At 56.5% G+C, this 24091-nt stretch overlaps 1 protein-coding gene across 5 annotated transcripts in view; it reads right to left on the bottom strand.

Moving 5' to 3' along the window:
• The window catches only part of TSPAN18 (tetraspanin 18), a 180732-nt gene that overhangs the window by 13877 nt on the left and 142764 nt on the right, over positions 1–24091 (bottom strand). For 4 of the 5 annotated variants that reach the window (XM_034646436.1, XM_034646435.1, XM_034646438.1 and 1 more), the window contains 3 exons: positions 12775–12857; positions 5033–5105; positions 2366–2560 (listed from right to left, as the gene is read on the bottom strand). In XM_034646436.1, the coding sequence (XP_034502327.1) occupies positions 2366–2560; positions 5033–5095 (258 nt within the window). In that variant the 5' untranslated portion in view covers positions 5096–5105; positions 12775–12857. Of the gene's footprint in view, positions 1–2365; positions 2561–5032; positions 5106–10911; positions 11046–12774; positions 12858–24091 lie in introns of those variants that run through there. The other variant, XM_034646439.1, reaches the window with a different exon arrangement.

The following is a 24091-nucleotide window of genomic DNA, read 5'->3' as shown; positions in this document are numbered from 1 at the left end:
TGTTTGTGACGAGTCTTCCCTTCCTCCCTGGAAGGTTGAGGAACAGGGGTGTCAGGCTTCTCGAGGGACCTCGGTGGCCACCAGGGGTGAGACTTGGTGCCCCTCTGTGGCTGGAACCACCACACGGCCAGGCCAGGTCAGAAGAGAGAAGTGGTTCTTCTTAGTTTTTAGGTCATGAATCTTTTTGGAAACCTTCCAGAAGCTGTGCCACCTCTCCCCAGAGACCTACATGTTCACACAACACGCACACACTAACACACACAAGACCCTAATGTAATATTTTGCACATAATTTTAGGTGAATTTCAGACATGTGAGTCCATTTTAGGTCTGAGACACAGGGGACCTGGGTCCAAGAGTCCCCTGCCTGTGACTGACACTGAGACCTCAGGCTAATAGGTGCTGGGCTTCAGAGAGGGGAGGAGAGGGGAGGAGAGGGGAGGCATGGGAGGAGAGGGAGAAGGGGGAGGGGAAAGGACACAGGGGAAGTAGGGAGAGAGGGGCAGAGACTAGGAGAACTCAGGAGAGGGATAAGGAAAGGCAGCAGGAATAGAAGCAAGAGATAGGAGGCAGAGGGACAGAGACAGAGAAAGAGCAAGAAAAGAAAGGGATGAACGTGGGTAGGCCTCCTAGATCTCAAGACTAACGGAGAGAAGAGGGAGGAAGGAGAAGGTGGCAGAAGAGGGGGGTGGAAGGGGATACTTTAAGGTTCTCAGGGCTAGGCCCTGGCCATAGCCTGGCCATAGCCTGGACTCAGAGGTGGGGGTGGGGGGCTGGAGCGAACCTCAGCTGGTCCCCGGGTCTTGGTCTTCTCCACAGGGACGGAGGTACCCATCCAACGGCAGGCTCAGGGGCTGCCAGTTTGTGGGGAGGGCTTTCTAGGCCCCCAGCCTGCTCCCAGCCCAGCGCCCTGGCCTGGCCTCTTATCTTGGTTTCAGGGATGAGACCTGGGGGGGCCTGAGGCAAGGGGAGAAAAGAGGGGTTGGCGTGACCTGGGACTCATATCCCAGCTCCTTTTAAAGTCCCCATGGGCTCCCAAGCCTACGTTGGCCCCGGCTGGCACTGTAGAGGGATTTCCGCCAGGGGGCGCCCGCAGGTTTCTTTGTTTCTCTCCAAACGCAAAGTTTCAGGCTGCTCAAGGCCAAAAGGGACCCCGGGCTCCCGAGTCACACATTTCACAGCTGATTTCACTTCCTGTCTGGGATGTGGGGAATCTCACCATGACACGAATGGGGCCCGTACAGTCTGTTCTAATCTGGGAAGGAGGCATGGTGCCGGATCTCTACCTCCCAAAGCCACAGGAGCAGACGCATTGCAAGGAAGCTCTCCCGCTAACCAGGGCATGCCTCCCGGATTGCCTAACTCCAGACCCCTCCACCCTCTCACCCGCGAAAAGCATCTGCACGTTGACCCATCCACACACATTTGCCTAAGCACGGCTGTCTTTACCTTGCCCTATAGTGGGACTGGGCTCCAACTAGAAGCTCTCCAGCCCTGGGCCCACACAGGACCTCACTGGGGCTGGAGACCCATCCACCAAGGCCAGGAAAGTAGTCAGAAGCCCAAAGGACCCAGCTGCGGGAAAATGGAAGGTCAGAGAAACAGAGCATCGACTGCTGGCCCCATTCGGCACCAATCTACAGCTAAGCTGCCCCTTGTTTAACAAGCAGAGACACTAAAGTTCAGAGAGGCTAAGAAACTAGCCCGAAGTCACATCATTAGTTAGCGGACAGAGCAGGGCGCATGCTGAAACCCAGGCCTGCCGGCTGTCCGCTCATCCTCCTGGGCCTCCCGGCCTCCCATGGGCCTGTCCACCAGGGAGGGGACGGCCGCTCCGCCCTCATGCATCTTCAGCGACTGGTGACCTATGTGGCCCACAGTAGCCCCTCAAACACTATTATTTAATGAAGAAAGTGATTTCAGAGATCACATCACCTCTATTTTAAAACTGGAAACTCAAACAGTGAGTGGATTATCTAATAGGGACCCTCCATTTTTTTTTTTTTTTTTTTTACCAAGGAGTCACACATTTGAGTTCTTGGAAGAAGGCAAGTAGAAAAGCATCACGGTCAATGCTCTCAGTGGACGATGCCTTGGCTGTTCAGACCTGGAGGCCAAGGGCGCTCTCCACCTGAGGACAGCCCACCCACACAGCAGGAACAGGCCCAAGGCAAGCAGCAGGCTCTGGAAGCTGGGGCCGCAGGGGCAAGTGGAACAGGTTGGTGGCCTTCCCACTCCTGGAAGACAGCCTAGCTAGCTGGCTTGGCCCTGGGTGTGACCGCTGAGTCCCCCGCAGGGTAGACACAGGGCCCCCCACACTCTGCCCCCGGGGCACCCATGGGTGGGGTGGGGATGGGGCTACTCACGAACAGCAGCAGACACTTGTTCTCACGGACGGCCCCGCAGCAGCCCAGGAAGCCGAGCAGAAAAAGCAGGCCGCCCATGGCCAGGAGGATGTAGGCGCCTGTGATAAGCAGGGGGTTGGCGGCCACGATCTCCCGGAAGCCGGTGGGGTCCACCATGACCCAGATGCCGATGCCCAGCAGGCAGGCCCCGCCCAGCTGCTCCCAGGGCCGGTCAGGGGCGCAGAGAAGAAAGAGGCAGAATGGGGGGGGGTTAGACACTCCACACGCACACCGTTCCTCTGAGCGGGGGTCCCCAGGGTGGAACCAGGGAGCCCCGGGGATCCCCAGAGAACCAGGCAGAAACCCATTTGCTGCACAAACCAGTGTCCCAGCAACACTTTCCATGGTTTTGCATTTTCCTGGTTACCCAGACCTTTAGGGTGTCCTCCAAACCCAATCTCTGATCCGCACCCCATCGCGGGCTGCCGAGGACCTTGCCACATAGAGTTTATTTGCCACTTTTATAGTCTCCTTAAATGTCAGAGCTGCAGGACAAGGAGGTCACTAGTCAGACCCCCTGGTTCCACACTGAGCCCCAGAGGGGGCCATGCCTTGCTAAAGGTCACATGCAGGTTCACGGCAGAGCCAGGGTTGAATCCCCAAGTCCACGCACACACTCTGGAGCTTGTGCTGTGCCTGTACCGTGTTAGGGGCCGGGAAAACGTGGACAAAAACCATCCGCTTTGCCCTCAACACGAGCCCTCATCAGCATGGGCTCACTGCTCTCAAACCAGCTCCTCTTCCTGTCCATGCCTTCATGTCCATGGCCCATCTCTCCGGGCCTTACTCATCTTCGGAGAGAGGTAGCTTCGTCCAGAGAAACGGCTGTACCACTTGTCAGCTGTGTGACCTTGGGTAAGTGGCTTAACCTCTCTGAGCCTTAGCTTCCTCGTGGGTAAAAGAAGATACAAATTCCCCTCTGCCCTCCCAAGGTGTCCCCAAGGAAGAAAGGACAGAGTGGATAGGAATGTGCTTAGCAAGTTTCGATAAATATCCGTTCCATTTCCCTTGGGGACAGACAAGGACTGGAAGCAGATCTGCTACAGGAGGACAGTTTGGCCTCATCAGGTTTTGAATGGGGTCAAGTGTCTGAAATTTCTGTGTGGTGGGAGGACCAGAAGTCCCCCAGAGGTCCCCCAGAGGTGCAGGCCAGCAATGCCAGGCTGTGGCTAAGAGAAAGCTGGTGAGCTCTGGCGTGGCTGAGGGGTCCGCAAGCCGGCGGGCAGAGCTGCATGGCCTGGGGCTTGGGGCAGGAGACAATATTCTTAGGTACAAGGGTCGGGGCAGGGGAGCGGCGGGGAGGCCGGAAGGACACAGCATTGGGCGGCGAGAGAGGGAAGGCCAACAGGGACTGCTGATGACAGAGTTCCCACGGTTGCCCTGTGCTGAGCACTCTTTCTCCTCCATCCCTTACAAAAGCTCTGGTAACAGCTGCCTCCTTCCTCATTGCTCTTAAGGTTTTGGGGTTCAACGATTGTGTGCTGAGGGCTGCTTCGAGGGCACAGAGTGAGCTGCCCAAGGGGATGCAGCCCCGTTTCAGGTGGGGACACTGAGGTTGCCTGGGGCCTCCCAGCTAGGAAGTTGGGTCGGGAATTCACGTCTGGAGGCTCCCTGCTCTTCAGGATTATGGGCAAGGGAGGGACCCCAGGAGAGTTGCTGGAATGCATTAAAAAAATAGATGGAGAGAGAAAAGAGAGATAGACAGAGCCAGTCTTGACCAGAAAGGGACCTCTCTTTCACAGTGACCCTGTCCTGGAGGGCATCAGTGGACTTCTACTCACCCACGTCTTGACTGCACTAAGGTCAAAGGTTGAGGTGGGCTCCAGAGAGCCGGTGGGGGCTCAAGACGCCAGGAGTGTGGCTCTGTCCCTGCGAGAGGCCAGGGGCCTGAGCAGAGCCTGGGGCGGGGTGCTGCCAGCAGGTGGGCTGGGCTGCAGGGCGCTGGGCTGGCCCCCTGGGCGCTCAGGGCCTCTGTGCTTTCAAGTACAGAATCCACAGGCTAGATGCGGAGGGAGCTAAGCTAGCGAATGCTGGCACATTCCAGGCACTTCCTAAACTAAGAATCTTGCTTAATTTTCAAGAAACCTGTTGAGGTAGGCAATGAAGGGATGAAGGTACTGAGGTTCAGAGAGGTGAAATGTGTTTCTGATCACAGAGCTGGTAAGATGCAGAGCCCTCTTGAACCCAGGGTGCTTCCAGCCCCAGAGAGGTTTCGGATTGCATCAGCTGGTCACAGCAGCTCAGCCCAGCGGGCTCCGAGGCCTGCAACTGCCCTGGGGATCGGGGTCAGTGGGGCTCTCTCTGCTGCTCTCTTCTCCATCCCCTCCTTCTCCCGGACCCTACCAGGCAGCCAGGATGAAGGCCCCCACCCTTTGTGAGAGGGCCTGAACCGTCCCAGGGTCTGTACAACACATCTCTCCTGTGACCATGGGCTCTTTGGAGTGGGGCGGGCACCACTGGGGGCCTCTCATCTGGGACATTCTGGCTGGCCTGGTAGATTTGCTTCTGGCCCTGGCCCCTGTCCTGCCCCCAGGACTCAGCCCAGTACAACTACATCTAAGCCACAGTCCGTTCTGCACACCCAGCAGAGGCCTAGGGAGACCCCAGGAACGTTCCAGCAATACTTACAAAGATGAAGAAATTGAAAACAAACATCAGATACTTCATGCAGCTCAGACAGTCGCCTTCCATGGTGTTCTACCTACAGAAGAACGAGCCCCTCAGTTTCCCTGCTGGCCCCACCCAGAAAGAACCCTTGCCCTCCCCCTTCCCCATGGGGGGTTCCGCATGGTCAGCCCTGCCCTCTCAGCCTGTGGACGAAGAGGGAGACTGGTAACAATTTCCTCTCTTGGAGGGTAGCTTTTTACCTCGCGGGGCCAAAGTTAGAGGAGTGAGAACCCGGGGAAGCAAACCTGCCCGGGCTCAAGCCCAGTTCTACCATTCGTATGCTGTGTGGCCCTGGGCGAATCACTCCACCTCTCTGAATCTTGCTCTTTCCAACCCAAGGAAGGAGATTAAAAACAGAAGCTTCCTCCCGGCAGTATCGTGAGGATTCACGGAAATAACGCGGGAACGTGCTTAGCACGACGTCTGGCTGCAGCAGGTGCTCAACAGGGCTGCCTTGGGACAGTGCTTGACTGCAGAGGTGAGCCTTCCGTTTGTCAGAAGAGCCGCCCAGGCTCAGAGCCTTCAGGAACTTGCCAAGGTCACGGAGCAGGATCAGAATCCAGGCCTCACGCCAGAATTCCTGCCTCCCCACACGCCCTCCAGCCCACAGGACGGCGCAGGGCTGTTCCAGGGTGCCAGCGGAGGGGTGTCACAGGGGAAAGGGGGTATGGGCACCCCTTCCTGAGGCCAAACCCTCCCCACGCCCTGACTACCTCCATCATAAGACCCACAGCAGCCCACCTACCTAAGGAGCCTTCCCCGTCTCTACCTAAAATGCCCCTGGTAGCGAGTCACTGAATGCAATTCCGTTCAGCCTGCATTTAGTGTGCACTGACTGTGTGCCAGGCACTGGGGCTTGAAACGAATAAGATGCAGGCCTTCCGCATCCCCGGGGGAAGCTGACAGCATCTGCTCTTGCGAGTCAGACGTCAAGCTCACGGTCACGTCCATACTCAGGAGTCAATATTGCCATACTTTCTTCCTGATGGCCCCGGGGAGCGACATGGGGCGGGGGTCAGAGGTTTCCACAGGTGAGGAAACCAGGCTCACGATGAAAATAGCCTGGTCAACCTCTCCCAGCTGCTAAGGGGCACGGCTGCAGCTCGGCCTGGCCTGAGTCCCTCTACAGGTGACCCCAGCAGGCGGTCTGCGCTTCCGTGACAGGACGTGGTGCAAAGGGTCCTGGGAATATGTGTTGGACGTGGTCAAACGTAGGGAAGGTGGCGCTTTGTTACTTTGCACGGTTACCCATCCTCCCTCCGGAGAGAGCTGGGCTCCGTTTGCCTGACCCCCAAAGTAAGCTGACAAGTCCTGCCTTCCGTGGTCGCTGCCAGAATTACTATGATTCATTGTCATCGCTGTAGTCCCCGTTTGGGGAGCCCCTGTTGTGTGGTAATACTGTGCCCAGTGCTTCCCGTCTATTATCTCATTTAATTCTTGTAACAACCAATGAGGTACAGGCACTGGTCACCGCAAATTTTCACATCCGTCTCCCAAGGTGTGGTGTGTGATTATCGGAGAGATTAAGGGATTTGCCCAAGGCCACACAGCGTGTAGGAGGCAATGCTAAGGTCTAACACCAAAGCCCGTGCACGGTGCAAATCTGCCCCCTCCCCACCCCAAACCATAGCCCGATGCCCTCCCCAGCAAGGACGGCCTCACAGGCTGAGGAACAAAGGGCCCAGGGCCACGCTTACTTCCCGCACTCCAGGCTCATCCCACTTGGTGATGGCGGGACCAGCCCCACGTGACATTCCGGTTGAGGCTAGAGGGTTTTAAAAGTGCATTTGAATCCATGCAGAGAGAAGCGCAGTCAGAGCCCGCTGCTGGGGAAGGGCGTGCAGGAAAGGCTGCTGCCTGTCGTTGCCTCTCCTTGTGGTTTTCGCCAGTGTGCCAAGCGTCTGACCTTGGCTGGGCAGCGGCCATGGCACCACGCAGGCACCTGGGAGCCATGAGGAAGGTGCTGGGTCGGGCAGGCAAGGGCCCTGGGGCCCGAGGGCTTCCCTCCTCACAGGGCCTGTTTCCTGCTGGCCGCTCTGCTCGGCCGACTGTGCCCGATTGAAGCCAGAGCTGAGCAGGGGACACCCCGGCAGGGCCCAGAACGTCCAAGCTGTGTGCGCTTTCTTATCTTACTGGGTGGCAGAAACCAACGCATCAGGCCACACAGTGATGACCCCAAGGCCGCTCCAAGGGAAAATCAGGGAGTGACCCTGCACCAAGGGCTCCAGGCTCAAAGCTTTTGTCCTTCTGAAAGCGCCTGGCCCAAGGGCTCTTCTCAGATTGGGTGAGAGGAGAAGGGGGAACACAGGGTTTCTGGGGTCACCTGGCTGGTCTCCACCCCTGGGAATAACAACATTGAGTAGGTGCAGGGCTCCAGCCTCAGCACTAGACATGTATTAACTCACAGCCACCTACGAGATAAGCACAATCATCATCCCGATTTTCTAGAGAAGGAAACTGAGGCAGAGAGAGGCTGGGCGACTTGCCCAAGGTTGCAGCTGGTGAGTGGTGAAGCCAAGAATTGAACCCAGGTGGCCTAATTTGGAAGAACGAAGGATAGTGTGTGTGTGTGTGTGTGTGTGTGTGTGTGTCTTTCCTTCACTGAGTTGTGGCCTGAGTTCAGGAACTGTCATCTGCCTCCAAAGCTAGAATCTGATGACACCATCCCCTCCATCTCAGGGATCTTTCAAGAACCTCCAGCCTCGGTCCTGCTCCTGGCCTCCTCCTCTCTCACCCAGATGTAGCCTCAGCCCTGGCCTGGTCTCCCTACATCCAGCCACTCCCCTTCCAGCCAGTGCCCCCAGAGAGGCCTTTCCACAAGGCACATCCAGCCACATCATGCCCTTGCTGACCACCTGGGCTCCACAGGAGACCGGCCACTGCCTAACTGTGGACCGCAAGGGCCTCCAAGACTCCCACGGCCACTCCTCTGCCCCATCGCCAACATCAAAGGACAGTCCCTGGAGCTCACTTAGTGCCTCCACTCGTGCTGATCCCCTCTGCCCGAACCGCCTTTCCACCTCTTCCCTTCCCACCTAATTCCTGTTCACCCCTCAAGGCACCACCTCCTTCCCCGACACCCCCTATCCCGTTCCTGCCTTCCCAAGAGCGCCCATGGCCTCTGCTGGTCTCCACCGCTGCCCCCGCCACATTGTGTAGCATTATGTCATCCGCCAGTGTTCTGGTGAGCTCCCGGAGGCGTGGGATGGCAGCTGTGCCCTCTTCCTGGGACAAAACAGGGACTGGCACGTGGTCTGGACCGCATAAAACCTGCCACATAGCAAATGTTCATTCAACAGCACGGGCAGGAAACCTGGTGGGAGGCCAAGGGCTTTGCCTGCATCACGTCTTTGTGTCCTCCTCACCCCCAGCTGTTATAAAGAGGGGGCCTGAGGGTCCATACAAGCAGGGGGCTCCCAACTTCCTCCTTTCCTCTCTCCGCCGTGCCTTCTCCAGAGTGAGGACAGTCCCCACGTGACTCCTTCTGATGCCCCATTTGCCTGTTTTTCTCTCCAGATCTTCTTGACGCCAGAGAGCCCAGAGCTGCCCTGGATAGGCAGGAGCAAGAGGACCTGTCCCTTCCTTTGTCCCGGGACCCATCCTCCCGGTGGGCAGTGGGAAGGCTGAGATTCGGTGCAGACCCCCAGGTCTGGCCAGACAGCTGTTTAACCAGCCTGTCTTCTGATTGGCCCCTGCGAATCTTGACCCTCATCCTTGACCCTCATCCCGTGGGTCATCTTGTCCCCTCCCTCAGCCCTCAGCCCGGCCCTCTGCCTGCAGAGCAGCTCCCCGGGATGCCATCTCCAGGCCCACCTACCAGCCATGTCCCTCCTCTACCTCGGGCCTTCTAGAAGCAGCATCTCATCTGCATCTAAACACAGAGGTTCTGAGCACAGGCTCTGGAGTCGAACACACCTGGGCTCCAGTCCCAGGTCTTCATCTTTCCACCGCTATGTCTTTGCTAAGTGACCGAACTTCTGGAAGCCTCAGTTTCCTCGTCTGCAAGAATGGCACTGAGGGCCCACATCGTGGCATGCGATGAGAAGTCAGTGCCCGCACTGGCCTGGAGTGGGGTGGACAGCTCTCACCATGGCCACACCAACTCGGCAGGGGTCCGGGCCTCCCTGGGCTGCTACTTGCCCTGAGCTCAGGACCCAGGACAGTGCCCTGAACCCTGGGCGCTGCATTCCGACCCTCTCTCCCTTCAGTACCAGGGTGACTCAACTCCACACGTCTGCTGAGACTCAGCGTTCTTTGGAAATGGGGAAGAGGGCAGGAAAGAATATTTATTCAGCACTGACCCCTTGCCAGCCACATGCCAGCTCCACATGCCTGCCCTGACTCTTTCAATGACTCCCATGAAGTGGGAAGCACTGTCCATTTTACAGATGAGGACACTGAGGCTCAGGGAAATGAAGCGACCTGCACAACATCCCAGGGCTTATAAATATACCACTCAGCCCACTCCAGACCTTGTGCTCCTCCGGGCCTAGGGACAGCTTTCAGGTAGAGAAAAGGGCAGAAGGAGCACTGGACTAGGAGTCCAGAGCCCCAGTCTCCTGCTCTCCAAGTCATTTCCTCTCTCTGGCCTCAGCATCTTCCTCTGCAAAACGATGGAGCAGTTGGAGGACCTGTCAGTTCCTTCCATCAGGCTTGAACTGGATGGGCCTTTGGTGGGCAGAAGGGACAGCCCCATTAAGATGCTAGAAGACTGTGGGAGGCCGGGCTGTAGCGGCCCCTTCCTCGGCCCACCTAGGCAAAGCTGCTCTCCAGAGCAAGATCTGGCTTCAGCTGGCTCTGGCTTTGTAGCAATTAAGGGGCATAATAAATATGGCAGCCCATAAACAGGCTACCTGTATTTATTACGGACCACATTCGTTACAGATTATATCTAATGGGTAGCTTGTGGCGTGCCGGGCTCCCAGACAAATGCAGTAAAAGGAGCGTGTCTCCTGGGAAGAGCCTCTGACAACCTCAAAGGTGAGACGGGTAGAAAAATAAGATGATGGTAGCCAGAAGGCGGAGGGAGATCCAGAGGCACAGTTCCAGCTCCAGGGCGAGGGGTTTGAGCAGAGAGAGGGCGTTGGTGCCTGACCAAGGATGGGATCCCAGGCCTGCCAGGCTCAGCAGGTGGCCGGGGACAAGTTCCTAAACTGCATGCATCTGAGTTTCCTAGTATTTAAAATTAGTATAAAAATAATGCTTTCTGCATGATGCATGGAAAATACGGAGCGCAGGGCTTGGGACATGGAGGCTGACAATAGCAACAGCTAGTAACAGTGGGCGGATCTTAAATTCTTACAAGGTGCCAAGGAACACGCACAATCTCACTCCTCATAAAGTTCCAGGGTAGAGGTAATGTCATCTCCACTTATCAGGCAAGGGAATTGAGGCTCAGAGAGGTGCCATCACTCATCCCAGGTCACACAGCACGGAAGGGCCTGAGTCAGGATTTGAACCCAGGTCTGTCTGCATCTGGAGCCACAATTCTTCAGCATCGTTTTCAATTAAGTGCTAATTCCCTCGCCCCCTTCAAACATCGTCCTCCAAAATGCAGGCCTGTCTTCCTATCTCCTCTGTCACCTCATTTCTCCCTGTTCAGGGCAATCAGCCTTCTGGGCCATCATCCACCCCCAGGCTGAAGTCACAAGACGGACACCTGCCAGCTCCACCTGCAACCACACGTTTTCGAGTGTGGGACACACCCACTTAGCCAATTGGCCGGACAAGAGGGACAGACCAGGGAACCCCCAATCCCTGCCTGGACCTGGTTGAGAGCTCCACTCACCCACAGAGCCTTTTGGAAGTTAAGTGAATGACAGCCCAGTCCCCTAATTTACCTCAAAAAGAGGGTGGGAACAGTCTCTGGAAGGTGGGCTGAGAAGAATCTTGAGACTATGCGGTCCGAGGGCTTCACTGTTCCTCAGACATGATGTTCAAAGGCACTTGGGAAGGAGAAACAGAGGTCTCTCTGCTGAAGGGAAATGAACACTCTCTCTAGGGCCTGGGCTGAAAGGCCCACTGAGGTTTCCCCCATCCCTGGACTCGACAGGGATCTGGAGGAGAGAGCATCAGTGTGGGTGGGGGCGGCCGGATCAGATGGGGCCTGGTCCTTCCACTTTCCAGCCTCATGACCTTGGACAGACACACAGCTTCCCTGGGCCTACTAAATGGGGACAGGAATGCTGACCTTCTCAGGCAATTGTGTGGACTGAAGACTGAATGCGAATAGATGCAGGGTCCCTCACGCCACGCCTGGCCCACGTGGCTCCGTCCCTTCTTCCCTCCCTGTGGCCCCGCTATCGGTGGTTCTTCTCCCCTACTCTCCCGGACACCATCTCACTGGCCAAGTTCCCTGCGTCAGGAGAGGGGAGGGGTCTGATGCAGGGGATTTCTGAGTGGGGAGAGTGGTCCTCAAATGGGGTTCCCTGAGACTAGCAATCTCCTAAAGCTATTTTCAGGATTGCGAATAACACCTCAGAAATCATCCACTCACTGCTGGCTGGCCCAAGGAGCAACTATCGTGGGTTTTGGGGGCAATTAAAGTACCCCAGGCTGGGGACCCTGTTTCTTGGATTATTCAGAAGTTCTAACCGCTAGGCTTATATGACTTGGTAGAACAAAAATGCAAGAGAAACGTGAATGTATACTTAGGAAGTGACTTGGTAAAGACAGCACCGTTGGATGGATAAGAGCTTTTAAATCTTGGGGCCTAGACGGATGAAATGTGGGAGTCGACATTGCAGGCAGACCTGACTTCATGTGAGATCAACTCCCCACGTGCGTGGGGGAAGTGTGCAGGGGAGCTGGCTAGGTACTGCGGTTCCAGCTGCCCTTCCATGCAGGGGTCTGCCCCAGGGTGAGCCTGGGGGTGGGCGGGCCTGCTGCCCTGGATCTCATGGTCTCAAGGCTCCTGTCGTGGTGCCTGTCATGGTGTCCCCCCGCCTGGCCAAGCAACAGCTCTGGGCTCACACAGGGGTGTGTTATCGTACAACGTGACCCCCAGATGCAAGTGACTGTTTCTTGAGCAACAAACCCAACGGGTTCAGAGCTTTAAGGGGATTTAAGTGACACTTTTCTCTGACACCACTGTTTGTGTCACCCCTGGTTTGGAAGCCGGTGCTTGGGTTATCTATGTCCCCAGTCATGAGCAGGTAGGGCAGCACTGACCTGCTGGATCCCCTTCACTGTGGAAACGAGAAAACAGGCTGAGAAATGAAGAGAGGGTGAGGCCAAGTCATCCAAGCAGTTAGTGATGGATGTGAGCCGAACGCCCTGGTCTCGAAGGCCAGGTCAGGGCCCTGGGACCACACGCCAGGCTTGGTCTTGTGCCTTTTTATGCCGGAAGCACGTGTCTTCCCTTGTTGGCACACATGCTTCATCAAGGCGGGACTTGTTTCATTCACTGCCTTATTCCTAGTGTCCACAGCAGTGCCTGGCACACAGTGGGTCCTCAAGTCATAGGTCTGAATGAAGGAATAGTGGGAAAAGAGCAACAGAGACAGAGAACAATGCAGATTTTGCAAATCAGAGAAATAAAGACCGGTCAGGACGAGAGGGAAAGTCAGAGAAAGACAGACAGCAGGCAGTGATTTGGGCCAAGACAGACAGACTGAGAAAGAACTGAGGACGAGGCAGGGCAGTGTCAGGGGACAGGGTAGAGGTACACAGGGAGAGGGGGGTGTCGATTGCTGACTTGTTACCTGGGCAGCTCTTCAGGTGTCAGCAGGACAGAATCTTCTAGTCAGAGGGGCTCTTGTATATTCTTTTATTGGCCCAGCTTGTCCTAGAAGGAGAAAATATTCAATTACTATGGGAAGTCAATAAGGAGCAGCCACGTTCGAGAAGCTGTTTATGAAAACCTGCCCTAAGGACGCACAGAGGGCAGGCGCCTTGCTAATCTGGGTCCATTAGCGCTAATGAAAAGCTCTCAGCCCCTGGGCCCACTCCAGCTGGGGAGGCCTGCCCGGGGTGCCTGCCCTCGGCCCAGATGGCAGCTCCTGGGTCCTCCCAGGAGCGGTGCGGGGAGCCACAGCTTTAAGAGACTCTCAGTTCCAGGCATGGGCTTTGTGCTGACATACCGCATGTGGCTGATGAACTGAGAGGAGGCAGCGGGCGTGGTGACCCACACACCTGGATGTCACCTGAGCATCTGCGGGGAGGCCTCTGTAGAGAGTGCCAGCAGGGACGTGTTCCTCAAACCCCCCTGCTCCAGAAATCCTGACTCCCAAGGGAGAGATTGGATGCCAGAAAAGGTTGCTTTGCCTCACAGAAGGATTTGCCAGAAGGCTTCTATAAGGAGCCAGATCCCAGCGGTGGAAATGAGGGCTTGCTTTCAGTCGTTCTGCCACACCTGTGGGGAATCCGACGGCCGGGTCCTGTGCAAGGAGGGCCTGGAAAAGTGAGGCTGTGGAGCTTGGGTCGCAGGGGGCATTCTCATGGGGAGGAAGGGGGAGGCCTGGGGGTCGCAGGTGCCGGCTGAGATTGCTTCCCATCCCTGTCGGTGGAGGTGTGGTGGCTGAAAGACTCCTCTCCATCCACACCAGCATCTGCTTACGAGACGCGTACAGAGCACCTACTGTGTGCTGGGCACCGTGCTAGGGAGCGGGGTGCGTATGAGCTCACCCTCACGATCGGGGGGCGTTTGGGGTTGGAGACAGCGGTAGGCTCGCCGTCTGTATCAGGTGGTGGAGGACACTGAGGAGACGAAGAAAGGGATGACGATAGGGCTGGGGACCCGCAGGAAAGAGGACTAACTGTCCACGGGTGTAACTCCTCTGCGGGCAGTGGGGGGTTTCTCGGGGAAGGGGCGGCACAGGGGAGCAAGTCTTGAGGAAGGGTGGAGGCGAGGCTGGGCAGGTGGAAAGGCAGAAGCAGGGCCCTCCCTCCTGAGAGCTCGCTGAGACCCTGGGACCCCTATTTGGCCTAAACACACACACACACACACACACACACACACACACAGAGCAGGCTCGCCAACTGCCTGCCTCTGGACCTGCAGAGCAGAGCTTCGGGCTACATGCTTACACGTGAACTCCCCGAGTGCTCACGACCCCTGGAAGCAGGGATCACGGGGGCATGGCCACGTACCAAGAGGAAGCCAAGCCCTGTGGGGCAATGGCTTGTCCAGCATCACACAGTTAGGACGCCTGGGAGCTTGAGTGCAAACCCAGAATCAGGATCAGAACTAGCTCTGAGAGAAAGTGCTTGATCCGCCCGAGTGTGATTGTACTGAATCCTCACGGCAGCCCTGCTGGGCGGGCTATTGGCCCATTTTACAGAAGGAAACCGAGACTGACAGATATAAGTCTGAGCTGAGCATCCTCCTGTGATCCCAGGAGATTCCTGGCAAGGCGTCAGAGTAGCCGTACTGGGGGTCAGGAAGGGGAGGGGGGCAGAAGCCCAGCCCCATCTGGCCTAAACAGTGATGAATCCCCTGAAATCGGCCCTCGGGCTGAGGGGAGGTTTTGTGCACTCCGGCCCCTACCAGGCAGGACACGACCAGCAGGGTGGGCAAGAGGGGGTGGCGGAGGGGCAGGGAGAAGCCCCCTGGGTCCAGGCAAGGTCCAAGAAGCTTTGGCTGGAACTTTGTCCAGGGCAGGAGGAAGGCAACTCAGGCTCCTTTCTAGAGCTAGGGTCTCTGTGGCCTTAGGGAGGGGAGCCCCACTTCTAGTTCAGGGGCTATACCCCACACCTAGCCAGGGCTCAGGGAAGCAGGGAGGAGTCAGATTTCTCCTACCCCTGTTTCTCCCCTGCCCCATCCCTGCCCTGCCTAGCATCTCAGGCTGGCAGATGTCCCAAGGGTGACGGGACTCATCTTCTTCTGGACATTGAGGCCCAGGTGGCACACAAGGGCCCATCCGGTGATGAGGAGGTGGCCCTGAACTCTGTTTGGCCTCTCCCCCCACCTCCTCTTCACTGGATATCCCTGCCCTGTTGTATGCCAGCTCCTGGGCTGAAATGGGCTTACCTCTCTTTGGGGTTCCAACTGCCCTTAACAACCTGCCATCTCTCTTTATCCTTCCTGCTCCCCCAGCCCATGGCCTGGTTCCTGGCTGTTTCCTGCCCCAGCAAAGGTCTGCATTAAGGGGAAGCTGGCAAAGGGCAGCCGAGGGGATGCCTGTCACATGCACCCCGTCCCTGCTGGGACGGCACTTGCCTTGGCCAGCTCCCTTGAGACCTTCAGAAAGTCACTAACCCTCCCTGAGATGCCAGGTTCTCCTCTGCAAACTGTGATCCTCAATTTTGAAGCCAAAAGTGGTTGTAAGAATTCATGATATGGGGGCACCTGGGTGGCGCAGTCAGTTAAGCTACTGACTCTTGGTTTTGGCTCAGGGCATGATCTCAGGGTCCTGGGATCGAGCCCCAAGTCCGGCTCTGTGCTCAGTGTGGAGTCTGCTTGAGTTTCTCTCTTTCCCTCTCCCTCTGCTCCTCCCCCTACTCTCGTTCTCTGTCTCAAACAAATAAATACATCCTTTAAAAAAAGAATTCATGATATGAAGCACAGGGAATTGACTGATCTGATACGAAAACCCTTGGAAACCTGCAAAGCGCTCTTCCCATGGGGAGCTGGTATGATCAGCGGCATCATATATCTGAAATAAGTGGGTGCCCAAACCACACCCAGCAGTCATCAGTGGAGGTGGGTACGGGAGAGAACTGTGGGCCAATGGCTTGGTTGGGATGGCTATAAATATCTTTCCCTTAAATGGCCCCAAATTCAAGTTAACTGCTACAATTTTGTGATAACCAGCTCTAACAATAACTCATAGTACTGCATGTTAACCATGTAGCAGGCTCTGCTAAGCATTTCTCCTGCGTTTTCCTATGTCCTCCTCGCCTACGAGGTCGGTACCATTATTATCCCGTTCTCCATATGAGGCAGCTGAAATGGACAGAATATAATGAACTGGCCTGAGTTTATTCACATGGTTAGTCGGACACGGCCACGACTCCGACTCCAAATCAGAGCTCCCGACGAGACACCAGCCCATGGAGAGGACACCCGAAAGAGGAAGGGCTATGCCTTGGGCTCTGAAATTTCCAACCCAGGGCTGCTCTATCCTGAATCAGGCTACCAGGCAGACTCTCAGGGAGCCAGCTAGCGCCCTCCCCTGTGCCAGCTGGAGGCCTCTAGGGGATGACCCAATCCTGCCATCCCTTGACAGATGGGAGCCCTGAGGCCCAAAGAGGGGCAGAGACGGGTGAGGTCACGCAGTGCCTCGGGGTTCTCCTGTGCAGGCCCCTGCCTGGGCCAGACAGCTTTATTAACCTGGCCCCTCCCACCGCCCCAGATGGCGGCTCGATCCCATCTGCACAGTGCGGGCCCGGGAGGGGTTCTCTGATTAAGAAGAACAGCTCAGTTCATAAATCACTCCTTTTACTCTCACTGCCCTCGGCCCCCGGGCATACTTTCTGGAGAGAGAGAAGGAGGCAGGTGGACATGAGCAATGGAGAAGCCCCATGGGAAGAAGCAAATGCAGGTCTGGGCTGGTGTAAAACTCAGAAGTGTCTTGCAAGCGCCCCGGCCAGGCGAGGGCACTGTGGGCCAGGATCCCACTGGAGCCACCAGGCCTCCAGCACCCTGGTTTCCCCCCCAGCAGGGCTCTGCCCGGACAAGCTGCAAGACCTGGGCCAGTCTGCCTTCTGAGCGTCCGGCTCCTCACCTGCCAGATGGGGGTTTTCAGAGTCGTTGCAACCACCGGGGGTGGGGCGGGGAATGATGGAGCTGAAAGCACTTGGGTGCCTGCACACCAGTTCCCTCCTGCCTGCATGCCAGGCCCCCGCCAGTGCCAGCCCTGGGCATGGTCCAAAGTGCAGACACCGGCGGCTTTCCTCCTGCAAGGACTCACTCAAATTTCGTGCCAAGCCATAACCCCACACTTGGAGAGGAGTGTTAACCGCCATCCCAACCAAGTGCTCTGGGACTGCCGAGAAGCGAGGGTGGGGCTGGAGGGGGCGTTTGGCACTGCGGAGGCCAGGGTGCGGGGAGCACAGGGCCATGAACAGGGCATTGTGTCACAAGTGTTCACCTAGAGCGATCAGACTCGATCCCACAAAAGCCTCTGCAGAATGGATGATCCCATCATCATTCGCTTTCACAGCTCGGGAAACCAAGTCTCCACGGGGCTAGAAAGGTCCCGGAGCCAGACCTGACCCGAGGTTTGCCGGACTCTGGACTCTGAGACCCGTGTTTGTTTTCCTTCATCAGGACACGCACGGGGCAAAGGCTTGTCAGGATAAAAACGATTCTTGCCATCAGGTTCAAAGCGGAGGGGGGAGCAATTATTTGCTCGCTGGCTGTGCCTGCCGGGCCTCCTCCCAAGACAGACCGTCTCATAAACAAGCAATTGGCCCGAAATCCTGGTGTGCCTGGTGATGGCGTGGACACGGGGACATGGACACAGCTGAACGGGGGCTCAAATCTAATTAGGCTCCTGGGGGCGGCGCCGTGAAGGTTAACCAGGCAGAGACTGGCGGGGATGCAGTGGGATCCTAAAAGACAGCCTCCCCTGCCCCCCCGCCCCGACTCACGGAGTTGAGTTGTGAATGTCGAGGGGACAGAGCGGCTGATCTGCAGGGTCTAGGAAGCCCCCATCTCTAGGGTGTGAGTTGAACCGGGCCTGGGTGCTTGGTCCCTGCCACAACCCTTTCCCTTGTTCCAGAACTCCCATGGGGCTGTTTCGATCAGAGAATCCTCAAAGATGGAAGTGTCTTAGTGAGGGTGACCTCCAACTCCCTCTTTTCACAGTGGATGCTGAAGCCCAGAGAGGGGCAGGGTCCTACCCAAAGTCACACAGCACAGCTGGAAGCAGGAGCTCCTGATTTTTTTTTTAAGTTTTTACTTATTTATTTGACAGAGAGAGACAGAGAAAGCAAAAGAGAGCATGAGCGGGGAAGAGAGGGAGAAGCAGGCTCCCTGATGAGCAGGGAGCCCGACAGGGGGCAGATCCCAGGACCCTGAGATCATGACCTGAGCTAAAGGCAGATGCCTAACTGACTGAGCCACCCAGGCGCCCCCAAGGAGCTCCTGATTTTAAGTCCACTTCCCCTACTCAAGGCAGCCTCCCAAGACTGACATCTGAATTTATTTTGGCACCTGAAAGGACACGGCACACACCACCTTGATGAATCCTCCCGACCACCCGGGAGGTGGGCACTCCTGGTCTACCAATGGAAAACTGAGGCTCAGAGAGGTGCAATCACTGGCCCAAAGTCACACAGTAGGTTGGAGGCATGGTTAGGACAGACAAAGCAGGATTCCTTGTTCTTCTGCCCTGTCTTCCAGAGGTATGGCCCTGGGGACTTTGGGCCTGCTGATGCCCACAGTGACCCTCGCTACAATGCACGCTTCCCACTCCCTCCATGGACCTGGGCCGGAAATGAAGCCACTGAGGTGCTCATCCCAGACACAGGACCCTGGGTCCATCCTCCTGCCTTGGTGCTCGGACAGCCTGTTTGCAAAGGCCTCTGGGGACAGAGGCTCTGTGCCCTCTTGTAGAGACTTTCACTTCCCAAGGTCAAGGTGCTGAAGACAAGGAAACCAATGTGAACTAGGGTGTGAGCAGAGAGGAGCGGTCACTCCGTGCACTGGGCACACGATTTGGCCTCAGGACACCAGAGCCCAGGGGCTGGGAGGGACAAGGGCAGGGCAGAGTGCTGATGCCAGGCCTCCCTGAGCCTCGGGTGGAAGTTTCCCTGACTGCCAGCCCTGGGATCCGGGGAAAGGGAGGCAGGTGGAGGAAATGAGTGGGCATTCCAAGCAAACAACAAGGCTCCCAGGCCCTGGGGGCCATCCTTGTGGGCTGTGACAGGGACACTCGGGTCTGGGAGATGGTGTGGGTCCCACACTGGGAGAGAGCCTGGGGCCGGGTGAGCGGCAGCCTTTTTTCTGCTACCCCAGAGATCAGAGATGGAACTGAATACAGGGAAGGAGGTGCTCAGAGAGCCGCTGGTGTCCCCTGGTCAGCAGTGGGCGCTCTGGGCCTGTCAGCCGCCCACCCCAGGCCCAAGTCTCTTCGAGGAGCAATGTCCACACAGAGACCAGGAGGAGGCTGCAGGCCCGGCGTCCTCGTCAGGCTGGCTTCCTGAGGGACACTCACAGGATGGAGTGTTGGGGGAACAGCCCATCCTTACGGTTTGCTAGCGCGTCCGTGCCAGCTGGAGGGAGGCTGCTCCAGAAAGGAGGTCACCCCCATCCGGTAGCCAAGGACGCTGGCGTGCGTGTGGGGGATGGGGAGGAAGGGACCAGTCTAAGGGCTCACCCCACAGTCGGGCTGGATGACATCGTCCAGACCCCCAGCCTGGGTGCTCCCCGCCACCCACTAGGGGCAGCCTTGGCACAGGCTGGGGGTGGCCTCGGAACTCCGCCCGGGGAAAGCCCACGGGAAGGGTGACTGTGGCGGGGGCAGGATGCTGGCTCCAGGACTGGAAGGGGCAGGGATGTGTTGTCTGAGCATTCCACTCTTGTTGGACCCCATAAGCCCTGGGTGGCCAGAGCCGCGTCTCCCACTTCCTCTGAGTTCCTTCAGGGCACACACGGGGTACTGGCTGGAACAGTATTGATATAATCACTGCTCTTGCTTCCCACGTGCCACATCACCTGCAATGGGCCAATCACTCCCGAGTCACTGGGAAGTGTACCGAGGCTCAGAGAAGCTGAGCAAGCGTCCCACGGTGGCCCAGCTGGCTGCAGACCCAGAAGGCACACTGTTAGGTGCTAGGGCACCCACTGGCTGATGGGCTCTCAGACCACACGAGGCAGAGCCAGTGGTGAAGAGAAGGAGCCGGTAGGCCTGAGTCCTGGGTTCCAGTCCAGAAAATTCTGTGTGGCCTGCCCTCTCTCTAACCCTGGAGTCCTTCCGCTGTTTCCCAGGGCCAACTGCATCTCTAAGCCTGGGTGGGGAGCAGGGGCTCCCAGCCCTCCCTCCCTTCCCACATTTCATCCCTCCTCAGGGCCTGGAGCTGCAAGAGACCTTTTGAAAGGCTTTGGTAATCCATCCCAAAATATTCAGGGCTGTTGCTGGGGCAACCTGGCTCGCCAAACAGCCTGGATTTAAATATTTAATGGCTTCTTGGGTATGAGGGGGCCTGGGAACGGGGCAGGAAAGGGCACAGGTCTAAGCTGGGATGTAGGAGTGGGGGAGTCCAGGCAATTCCTGCCAGAGGGGCCCCCCCACCTCCTATGCAGAGAAGGGCGTGGAGGGCTCCAGGCTCTGTGGCTGCCCCTAATGTCCCACAGGATAAAGCAGATTGTGACTGGGACCCAGGCAGTGGGTGAGACCCAGAATTCAACTGGTAGGAGTAATGAGGGGAGGGGACGGGGCGGGGGGGTTCTCTTTTGCAGGTGGACAAGAGAAACTGACTTTTTAAAAAAGGAGTACTGTACAGTGAACTCCGTGTAAAGTTCTTGCCTTCTCTCCTTTGAACCTCACTATCATCCTATGGGGCAGGCCTAGTATCAGTCCCAATTCACAGGTGAGAAAAGTGGGATCAGAGACATGCAGTGACTGGCCCAAGGCCACACAGCTGCTAAGTGGCAATCTTGAACCCGAGGCAGTGTGGGCTCCAAAGCCGGTGCTTTTTCTGCTCCATCTATCAGGAGCCAGGGCCAGAGACACTGCTCACCCTAGTAACAGCAGGGGCTAGCATGTGCGAGGTCCATTCCATGGGCCAGGCACTGTGCTAAGGGCTTTACCTGTTCTTTTTTTTTTTTTTTTTAAGATTTTATTTATTTATTTGACAGAGATAGAGACAGCCAGCGAGAGAGGGAACACAAGCAGGGGGAGTGGGAGAGGAAGAAGCAGGCTCCCAGTGGAGGAGCCTGACGTGGGGCTCAATCCCACAACGCCGGGATCACGCCCTGAGCGGAAGGCAGACATTTAACCGCTGTGCCACCCAGGCGCCCCAGGGCTTTACCTGTTCTAATTCACTTAACCCTTACGACGATGCTGGGAGGTAGTTAGCCCCACTTTACAGATGTGGAAGCTGAGGCCCCCAGAGGGGAAGTAAGACACCAGCATCAGCGGTAAGCGGGGAGGCTGGATTCAAGCCCCCCCCAGTCCACTCCGGAGCCGGTGCGCTTCATCCAGCTCTCACCCCACATTTAGAAACGTGTATAACAAAAACAACAAATTAATTAGCTAAAATCAAACTTAAAATCCTTTTCTGGCCCTGGCGCTTTGTCCACATCCTCCAAAGCTGGATAGGACGGCAAAAGGAATTTCTTCCAACAACTTAGCAATCAAGACGAGTCAGCTTGAGGCTTGCCTTCACGGACTCCTACACACAGGACACGCGCACACAAACCCACACAGACCGCAACGCGACACAGCCACGCAGACATGCACTCACATACAGACTCACACATGTTTGTACACAAATGTACAAACATATACACAGACACCCACACATACAGACACACAGACACACACACACACACACTCACAGATAGGGCCACCGGGTACTTTCCGCCTGATTGAACTAACTATAGTGTCATGAAAAAGACATCCGAAGTCACCTGGCCCACGCCTCTGCCAACATCAAGAAGAGCTGTACCAGGCAAGCCGAGCTGATCTTATTCTTAAAGACCTTCAGTAAGGAGGATAAACCCCATGACTTCATTCTGATGTCTCCTCAAGTAGGGAAGTTCCTCCTGGCATCTAAGCAAATTCCATCGTGCTTGACATTAATCACTGCACAACGCTTTCCCTCAATACCCTGCTTCACGGCTCCCAAAGCCCTTCTATATTTATGCCCTTGCTTCATCTTCACAACCATCCAGCAAGGCAGGCAGGGCAGAGATGATTTTAATTTATGCGGAGTAGGGCCCAGAGGACTTAAGGAGCTTGCTTGAGATGACACGGCTACTGTTCAAGGTAGGCGTGGGTCCCAGGTGTTGTGCTTTCCACTTGGCTGCAGATTTCACCATTGTTTCAATGACCCAGGTTGCTGTCAATGTCCCATCAGTTTCACTTCACTCCCCTCTGCCTGGAGCTTCCTTGTATCTCAGCCTGTGTTGAGTGAGGGGACTTCACTGGCCCTAGGTCCCTTCCCTCCTGCCTAGGTGATGCCTGGTGCAGTATGGAGGGGAGGCCCCTCACAGCTGGGTTATCCTGGGTGATCCCAAAGCTTCCCCACCTTGAGTTAGAAGGTTTCCTGTACTGGGGGCAGATGGGTGAGGCTTCCCCCTTCTTCTCACCCACCAGGAGTCCCTGAACTCCCCCACACTCCCACCCCATGGCCCAAGAACCGTTGCTGGAGAAGAAATCAAGCCTGCTCCCTCCCCCTCCTAGCCTCACGTCCATGGGGTCACTGCCCCAGATACATTTGCGCGGCAATAAATATTAGAGGCCCTGGGTCTTCCCAGGGCAACTGCAATTGAGTCTAGTCACCTGGCCCGAATTAGGGAGGCCACAACCCCTTCCCATAAGGGGAATGACTACAGGTATTTGCAGCTCAAGTTTTGGAAGGCAAATAACTGAAAAAATGGGAGAGACCGTGTCAGAGCTCCTGTCTGGCTGAGGAAAGCCTGTAAGGAAATGAATCAAAGGAGACTCTGGGACAGGGCCTGAGCACACCGACAGGCAGGAGTCAGAGAGCCCTGTTTTCTTTCCTCCCCATAAAAAATCATCCCAGCTGCTCCTAGAATGCAGGTCCTAAAGAAGGATGCAGGTCAGGGCTTGGGGAGGGGAAGGGCTGGGCTTGGGTGGAGACAGGGACGGGGGTGGGGGTGGGGGGCTCAGACAAAGGGGAATGAAGGCATCCTGCGTCCTCCTTAGAAGCCTGGTCACCAACTCCACCAAACATCATTATTTCCAGCCCAGGAAAGACGCAGACAAGACCGCCCCAAATCCTGGGGGTGAGCAAGTATTCGGGCTTACGGAGCGCCAGGAGAAGATTTCTACTTCCTTCTGACAAAATAGTAATAATGAAACAATAAAACTTCAGGTCCTAGTTTCTCCACCTGTCCAATGGGACAGAAATGCCCACCTTGCTCTTCCCTTGAGCTGGTGCTGGGCAGGATGGGAGGAGCCCAGGGAAGGGGACAGGAGGGGATCTATCACCAGGTACTCATCCGGAGCAGAGGTGGCAACTTTTTCCTTAAAGAGCCAGGCAGTAAATATTTTAGGCTTTTGCAGACATACTGTTTCTGTCACAATGATGCAACTCTGCTTTGTTTGAGAAAGTAGCCGCAGATTGCATGTAAAGGAATGGTCATGGGTGGGGGCCAGCACAAGTTTATTTACAAAAAAAAAGACGAGGCAGGATTTGGCTCCCTGATTGTGGTTTGTGGCAACCTGACACTAAGGAATATTTAGGGACTGACCTTGGGTTAAAGCAGCAGGTTAGAAGTGAATGCGGCTCTCCCCCGTGGCGCAGGGGGCAGAGAAAGGGAGAGAACAGAACTGGGTTCCGCCCTGTGTCCAGGCTGTGCAGCCTCTACCAAATCCCCAACACCTTCTCTGAGCCTCGGTGGCTTCACTGTGCCACAAGGATAAAGATGGAAGCACCTCCCCCGGTTATTGGGAGGGTCTAAGGGGGCCCCTGTGGGTGGGGGGCAGTGCCCTCAGCAATTAGCAAACCCAGACTGGGAGGCTAAGTTAACCACAGCAGGCAGGGCCCTGGCTATGCCCCTGGCAGCTGGTGAGGGGGCATTCCAGGGTTTGAACAGCGCAGGGGGGAGCTTTCCAGAAGAAGGTGCTAGAAAAGCTGGAGCTAGTCAACCTCTGATGCCAGGGCCTGGCCCCAGTGCCCTGTCTGAATCCAGGAAGAGGACCCCTGGAATGCATCCTTTGTCAAGAGCTCTTCGGAGCGGGGCTCTGCTGCACCAGGGCTGCCGGACAGCCAGGAAGGCTGCGCCCTTGGCCTTGGCCCTGCTACTGCTGAGCCCGACACATGGAGACACCAGGTCTGGCCAGCCGTGGTGGGTCTGCCTGCTGCAGGTCTTCCGTGGTTCTAATGAATGACAGATGACCCAGGAAGAGCCTGTGATAAGCCGAGGAGGAGCACTTTGATTAG

This window comes from Ailuropoda melanoleuca, chromosome 16 (assembly GCF_002007445.2).
Source record: "Ailuropoda melanoleuca isolate Jingjing chromosome 16, ASM200744v2, whole genome shotgun sequence".
Taxonomy (NCBI): domain Eukaryota; kingdom Metazoa; phylum Chordata; class Mammalia; order Carnivora; family Ursidae; genus Ailuropoda; species Ailuropoda melanoleuca.
Note: the sequence above shows the minus strand (reverse complement) of the source record. Positions and strands in the feature narration are given on the sequence as shown.